The 8270-nt window shown below is 30.9% G+C and overlaps 1 protein-coding gene across 14 annotated transcripts in view; it reads left to right on the top strand.

Annotated features, from left to right (window-relative positions):
• Window positions 1-1267: 1267 nt before the first annotated feature.
• Window positions 1268-8270, top strand: part of LOC106757728 (chromodomain-helicase-DNA-binding protein 3) — a 33695-nt gene continuing 26692 nt past the window's right edge. For 6 of the 14 annotated variants that reach the window (XM_022779229.1, XM_022779217.1, XM_022779225.1 and 3 more), the window contains exons 1-6: window positions 1283-1767; window positions 2039-2100; window positions 4718-4860; window positions 6628-6818; window positions 7145-7287; window positions 7403-7672. In XM_022779229.1, coding sequence (XP_022634950.1) covers window positions 2092-2100; window positions 4718-4860; window positions 6628-6818; window positions 7145-7287; window positions 7403-7672 — 756 coding nt within the window. In that variant the 5' untranslated portion in view covers window positions 1283-1767; window positions 2039-2091. Of the gene's footprint in view, window positions 1768-2038; window positions 2101-4717; window positions 4861-6627; window positions 6819-7144; window positions 7288-7402; window positions 7673-8270 lie in introns of all 14 variants that reach the window. The other 8 variants (XM_022779218.1, XM_022779219.1, XM_022779216.1 and 5 more) reach the window with 8 other exon arrangements.

The following is an 8270-nucleotide window of genomic DNA, read 5'->3' as shown; positions in this document are numbered from 1 at the left end:
GTTTAGAATTAAGGATTGAATTAGTCAAAAGTTTCGAAGATGAACTGATTTCAATTTCCAAAAAAATTAAAGGATCAAAATCATATTTAACCCTTTATTATATAAATAATATTTTTATATATTAATAAGCTTATATCCCAAATTTTGATTAAGTGTATGATTAATTTTTAAAATAATTTTTTAATGATTAATCTCAAAATAAATTTTACATAAAAGTTAAAATTTAAAAATAAAATTTAAATATTTACTAGAGAATAAAAAGAAACTTAAGATTTTTAAATATAACTTTACAATAAGTTTATTTTTTTATTACCAGAATCAAATTTTATCACTTTTATTCATTCTTTATATATTTATCTATAATAGTATTTTATATATTATAACTTTTTATTATATATAGAGAAATACATAGATACTTCAACTAAAAAAATATGAATTACACTATTTAAAACTCTAAAAAAAAAAGAAGAGATGAAATTTTAATTTCACTATAAAAAGGGTTATGAATGAATTTATTAAAATAACAAAATATTAAATTAAAAAATTAAGTATGAACCCTGTTTGAATAAACAACATAATATCAATATATATATATAAAATTGAAAATACAATAAAGAAAGAAAAGTAGTTAATAATGAAAATAATTATGATTCAAGTGAAAATACTATAGAGATAAGTAGTTAATGAATAATTATGATTCTTAAATCTATAATAATGAAAAAGAATCTAGATGATGGTTATATATTGATGAAAATATATATCATCAAAATTAGTGAAAAAAAAAATTGATATAAATTAAGAATATTTATCGATAAAAAGTGCTCCTATTAAGATTATTGGTATACACTTTTTTGACATTTGAAAAAAATTTAAATCTTAAAAACAATTATAAAAAATGAAAAATATAAACCAATTAACGTTTTTAATTACATTAAAAGAATATATATATATATATATATATATATATATATATATATATATATATATATATATATATATATATATATTACCAATTGCTTTAATCGATTTTTTCAAAATTAAAAATAATAAATTTTTATTGAAAATCAACATAAAAATTAAACATGTTAATCTGATTTACATTAAAAAATATATTAAATAACCTTAATTATAATAAGTTAATAATAATTTCCATCCTAAAACATAAAAATATAAATTATAAATAAAATTTAGATATATTTTAATATAAATTATTATATAATAAATAAAAATATCTCATTTTTAAATTTGATTTCAGTTCCTTCTATCACTACTGCTTGGACTTCTCCACTGTGATTAACATCCAGGGTTGAGTGTGATTTCACGGTGAGAGAAAACACATGTGAAGCATGGCCAAAGGGCATTGGTTCTTCTTCCTCGGTTATTTTGTGTGCCCGTTATTCCTCAACATGCAGTTTTGTTATTTTCTTTTTAACTATATACAGTAAATGCGCAGGGTTTTTCTACTTTGTTGATGTTGATAAAAATCATTTTTTATAAGTAGTTAGCTGAACGGACTCGTAGTATACAGTAGTTGGTGAATGCCGTATTTTCATTTCTCACATTTTTGCAGTTTAAGGTGGAACAGCTGTAGTTGATTAATTACTTTATTTTGCAGTTTATTTGTTTACTCTGAACAGGCTCGTAGTATATACCCAAAGGTGCTTGTGATCACAGTAACGTGAGGGTTATTACACAGTAGGGTTTCGGGGGATTGTTCTGTTTTGTTCACCTGAAATCACTGTGACCTAAGAGGTAACAGACTCACATGTAAGAAAACTTGTACTACAAACTATTTTGAACTTCCCATTTTATTTTCTTGCTGATGAGCTGTTTTCGTCGTCTTACTAAGTTAAAGAAATGAATTTTTATAAGGTAGGTCTTTTGGTGCTCTTTGTTCTAAAAGATGGTACTTTATCTGTAAATAAATTAAGTTAGAAGAACCTAGTTTGGGTTCAGGATTTTTTTTTTTTTTGAGGTTATGCATATTATACGACCCTTTAGAATAGACTTTACCGATTCTTCTCCTTTAATGTTTCAGGTAGTCCGTGACAGAACTTCTCCAGAGAACCGGATTGCTATCTTACTCTTGTTATGGATGAAGTAGGTTTCGGAATTCATTTGGCATTTTGTCAACTACTTTATTTTCATGCGAAAGTGACATGTCTTAGATAATTTATTTTAAAGGGTTAAATATGATTTTAGTTTAACCTGAATGTAAAATTATAATTTATTTATATTTCAAACTTGATCTCTAAATTTTAAAAGTGAATGGAAACTCAACTACCTTAATTCTTGTTTTATCAGTGTTTTAGACTAACATTTGAGTTGGAATGTGTTACACATTATAAACAACTCGAACATCAATTTAAAATGTCTTTTAACACTTTCAAAAATTTTATTTCAGTTAGGTTACAAGGACTATAACTATTTATTTTTAAGATCGAAGACCAAGTATCAAAGTTTGGGATAAAGATGAATTTTAATTTCATATCAAATTTAGAAACTAAACATATTTAACCCTTATTTTAAATAAATAAATAATAATAGTAATTATTATGTAATGCAGTGAAGTGAAATGTCCTATTGAATAAAATGTGAAGTACAAAGAGCTAAATTGAAATGAAATGTAGGAAAGCAGTTAGCTGGTAAAAGACAATTTTACAATAGTGACAAAATTTGGGAGTATGGTTCAAATGTATAAAGTTAAGCAGCAAAATACAAACACTCTAGATATATGCTTATGAAAAGTATCTTGGGAAGATATTGTTAGGATATTAGTTAAGACAGTTAGGCTATTAATGAGTTTGTTGGTTAAGGTGTTAATTTGGTATATACAAGGGAAGAAGGATATGAGAAAGGGAGATATGAGTATTGATATAGTGACATTTAGTTATTTGTTAAAGAAGATATCCTCTATGAAGGGGAAACCTTGGTAGAAGAGAGTATTCTCTTGTTTCTCAATCTTTTCATCCCAGTCAATAAAAATCTTTATTTTCTCCCCTATTTCAATTCTTGGGATCTGGAGGGATAGACAATGTCAATGATGGAGGAAGGAGGAATCAGAAATTTGGGCCAAGGTGAAGTTGCCATCATTGTGGGGTAGACCCAATTGGAAGGATCTGCACGGCTGAAAAGTTCTGTGGGACAAGAAATTCCTTCAATCCATAAGTTGAAATATGCATTGATGAGCGTGGAGTGTGGGACAATGCGTTAGTTTTATTATTGGTGCTAAGGGAATCCAAATTTAGAGTGAGAATCCTTTTACACAAATTTGATAAAATGATTCAAAGATAGCTATATCTTTCTTGAACCAAGAAGATAACACTTTGATGAGAATCATTGGGAAGTCTAACATCACGTGCCGTAATTCTTGGAGTGCAACTTAGCTTAATGCCCATTTGGTTTTAAAATGAAATTCAGCATGATATTAGAGTATGTATCACATTTTAGTAATTGTATATTTTGGTAAGTCTCATTTGGTTTGACAAGCATATATGGAGGGGGTGCTGGAAAGTCCCACATTGCTTGTCTCAATTCTTAGGGTGCATCAGTTGGGTAACACCACTTAATGTCAATTGATTTGATTGCATCAAAGAAAAGGAGACTCCAATAATCGAAAGAGATGACCAACAATATAGAGCTAAACCACATGCAATAAAAGATATTGAATGAAGAGCGTGATCCTCATATGACTGAACAAGACAAATATAGCATGAACTGGGTTAGAATGCATTGAAGTAGCACCTAGTTCTTGGACATGCAATTCACCTTTGATGGATTACAAATTCTTGAAATTGCAGAGTTGTTCAATGTTCAAGAATCACATCCTTTATGGGAGAGAAGAAACCAAAATTGATAAAACAAAATTAGCAAGGAAAAGAGGAAATCAAAATTGATGAAATAAATTTGTCAAGAGAAACAAAGATTATGATGGAGGGCAAAGTTGATGTATCAATTAGGAGGCAGAAACGCCAGGAAAATAAAGTGAAGATTTTGGGCTAAGAAGACCATTTTCTTGGTAACCCAATAGTAGAGTTGATCGTGAAAGAATTTAAAGGGAAAGATGCAAACGAGCATTTTGTTTTCAAAATTCAGATTTCCATACAAGTATTAATACTTGTTGAACTTATATTCAATCGCAAAGGTGAACATAAATGCTGTTAGAATCTTGAAATTTTAGCTTGCTGGGTGAACCTTTAGCATTAAACTTTGATGCCTCTATGGATGATAGCTTGACAATGGAGTTAAAGAAAAATGAAGGTTCAAAGGCAGTCAAAGTAATTCATGTTATACAGGACCAATCCTCATCCTTATCACCACCTTAGCCTTTGGACTTTTGCTTGCATGGAATGGCTGTTGTAGAGGCCAAAGGTAGTTCATAAATACCTTCCAAGATGCCTTTTCAAGACAAAATTGTAATGAAACCATTACCTCATATGGAGGAAGTGCTCTCTATTTCTTGTTCTTTTCATCTTATTCAATAAAAAGTCTTTCTCTTTCTCATTTCAGTTCTTGATTGCTAACAATTCCCCTGCTCTCTCTCTCTCTCTATATATATATATATGTGTGTGTGTGTGTGTGTGTGTGTGTGTGTGTGTGTGTGTGTGTGTATGTGTGTGTGTATAATGACTTTAATTTGATCAAGAATAGCAGTCTGTCTTGACATACATAATTACTTGTTAGTGGTTGTATTGATTAGACTCATACATCTTGCTAGGATGGAGGGGATGTCCGTTCTGGGTGCATTGAGGGATTGGCTGAAGAGTATCAAAAAAATGCACAAGCAAATCTTCATATGAAAAATAAAAAAGGTGGCAAGGAGGTTGTATGTTCCAATTGCTTGGGTGGTGGAGTACTTTTGTGAGTTTCCATATTTCACCTTTAAATGTAGATTAGGCTGTTTTCACCTTTTTATATCTCTATTGTTCTCTCTTCTGCCTTCACAAGTGTTTTGCTATGTGGAAGCTCATTTCCTGCTTTTTCCTCTGTAACTTCTGCTGTTCTTTATTTCTTGCATGGAGTTTGTGGTTTTAATGACCCTAATTGGTCAAGTTTGGTTCAATTTTTCCCCCCTATACATCCCTACTTTTCTATTGGATTGATAACTTTTTGTGGTAAAGATTTTAGGTGATATCAAACTTATTAGTTACTTCCAGTTTGTAGTAATGAAAAGCTTTTTGTTAAGATTTATTTCAATTGCAAATTTACGACAATTTGGCATTGGATATTTCTTTTACAAAGGAGTAGGTTCTTCTGAATAATAATAAATTTTTTAGTTTTTGGAGATATTATGTATTTAAATTTGTGGCTTTGAGTGTAGATTTTGTGGTTTTTCATCCCTATATTGTTAAAACCTTTGGGTTCAGTCTTCCAATTCTTGGAATCCACAGAAAACAGTGCCTGTGCTTAACTTCATTAACAGTATGGTTGCTTAAGTGTCTAGTAGATAGCACGGTAAGTGTTGTTGCATGTGTTCTTTTAAAAAGTGCCTTTTGCCCTTGAAAAAAATGAATTTGGTCTCCTTCAAATTTCAATTTTAGCTATGTCTTGTCCATTCCCTTCTACCTTCATTTCACCAACAACATTGCGTGAGTTCTAACTGCAACTAGGGATTGTGACCATAATAATCTCGAAGTCACGGTGTCTGACACCCTTCTATAGCTAACAAAGTTTGGATACTCGGAGCATTCAAAAGCTTCTGCAGCCTTCAAAAAACCTACTGGGTAACTATAAATCAGGCATTTAATAAATTAACATCCAAGTCAAGCTTTTGATCCTCCACTATTGCACCATGTCAATTATTATAAGGCAAAAGAAATAAGCAAATTCCACGTCCTTTCAATCATTTTGGGATTCCTTAGACTGCAACTCTACCTTTGTCTTCTTGTAATTGACATTATGCCATAACGAAAAAGTAGCAGGTTTAGTGTACATAAATGCTAAATAAAAGGTGTCACTAAATATTGCTATTGCTGGGGTTGTTTAACTATAGCAAGTGTTGGATCTATGTTAGTTACTGAAAGGTATTAGGGAACGTGTAATTAGAGATTTTGATGCCCAATTTGGATTTGAAACACCCATTTGTGGTTAGAGTTGGCAACGTGGTTTCTCTTTCACCCTGAACAGTACTGTGTAAGGATTTGGGTGTGATGAATGTGGAATTATATAAAAAGAGATTAGAAATTTCAAAATTTACTAAAGCAGGATAAAAAATAATTAAGAACTAAAATTGAAATTTGAATTTCATGGGGATTAAAAGGAAAATTTGAATTTTTTTGGGGGCTGAAATAAAAACTGAAAATTTTCTTTGGATAAAAACATTTTTAGAATAACATTTAGTACATGGTAGTCATGTAGATATCATGTGTCACCCATGTCACACGTTGCCACCTCGTTGACACGTTTGACCAACTTTACTAAGACTAAATATGTATTTAACCTCTAAGGATATCAGCACCACAACGAGCATCTCCTGAAATAACTGCTTTTATACTTCCACTTGTCTTTGTAGCAAGTAAAAGTGTTTTTGTGCATCTGTCTTTGTTTAAGATGGACTTAGGCATTATAAATTAATACATTTGTTTGTTATCAATTGCTTTTGTTTATCAATGTGCAACGATATTTTAGATGTTGCTCTGGAAAAGGATGCCAGAAGAGGTACCATCCCTATTGTGTGGATCCTCCTCTCAAGTACATTCCTTTGAGGCTTTGGCATTGTATCTGGTGCACTAAGAAAAAAATAGAGTTTGGCGTGCATTCTGTTTCTGAAGGAGTGAAATCCATCTTGGACTCTAGAGAAGTGGTTTCAAATAATAAAGGTATGGTCTATAAAATTCTCCTGTTTGGTCACTGGTAGACCTCCTATTTTAGTCTTTGAGATTGAAAGCATTGGTCTATTTAATCATTAACTTCAAATAATACTCACTCTTACTGCTAGATTTACAAAAAATAAATTACTTCAATCCTTTTCACACTTTCTATTTGCAAGATAAAAGACTAATTGAGTGATGTTTGAGAAAGTCAGGGACCAATGTAATGGACACTACAATTTCAGGGACTACAATGGGAGTTTACTCTTTGTATTTCATCTAGATTTCTTATTCACGGATGTGTATTAAATAATGCATGACATGATGTTTGATAGTAAGTAGCATGTTGCTAGTGATGCAAAGGGAGTACTTTGTCAAGTATCAAGGTCTTGCTCATGCTCACAACCGCTGGATTACAGAATCAACAATGCTTCTTGAGGCTCCTAAGCTCTTGGCCAAGTTTAAAAGTGAACCGAAGGTTCATTTACCCTTTCACATTCTTTGGACCACCAATGGTTCTTTGTTTTGTTATTCTGCACTCCCTTTGGAATCATCCATGAAAATAATTTCTTCTTTGGTTGCCGAGTTATCAGGTTAGCAGGTGGAAAAGTGATTGGAGTATACCTCACCGCTTACTCCTTAAAAGAGAAATTGTGCATTTTGGTGGGAATGGTGACAATGACTCAATTTGCTGTTATGAGTGGCTTGTCAAATGGACCGGTCTTGGTTATGATAATGCCACATGGGAGTTACAAGATGCTTCATTTTTGACATCAGCAAAAGGCAGGAAACTCATTCGTGATTATGAAAGTCGTCGAAAGGGAGTTGATAAACTGTCAAAAAGTAATTTTGAAGACAATGAGGTGCTTCTTTTAGTTTAAAGTGATATAAAAAATTTAATTTTATGGTATATATTACAGTGCCATTTTTTACTACTTTTGACAGTTAAGTTTTTAATATGAAGTTTTTAACTACCTACACTATTTACACTTCTGAAAAATCTGAAAACGATGTTAGTGTCGGGAAGCAAAATGTCTTTTACTTCCTGATATAACTTATTTTGCAGGTTACAAAACTATGCTATCCCATTTAATTTTACCTACAAGCTCATTTATAGAGAATTAAAAAACCAGTACAAAATTTAATTTATGGTATATATTACAGTGCCATTTTTTACTAGTTTTGACAGTCAAGTTTTTATTGTGAAGTTTTTAATTAGTTATTTTAAAAAATAGACTTTAGGTCTGACTGAATTCCATAAAACTGGTTTGTAAGGTAATGTTTGTATTCACTTATGTACTATATTATAAATTGACTTTTATCTTTAGTCGATGTAGGACTTCCAATACATTATTAAGAATATATCTATGAAATAGTAAAAGAGATGAGGGAAAAACTCCCTTATGTGTCTGTGTATACACATAGGGTAATGTATTTATAATAATAAGAGTGTGGGCTAAG

This window comes from Vigna radiata, chromosome 3, assembly GCF_000741045.1.
Source record: "Vigna radiata var. radiata cultivar VC1973A chromosome 3, Vradiata_ver6, whole genome shotgun sequence".
NCBI classification, from domain to species: Eukaryota; Viridiplantae; Streptophyta; class Magnoliopsida; order Fabales; family Fabaceae; genus Vigna; species Vigna radiata.
The sequence above is the reverse complement of the archived record's forward strand: the minus strand, read 5'-3'. Positions and strand labels throughout refer to the sequence as shown.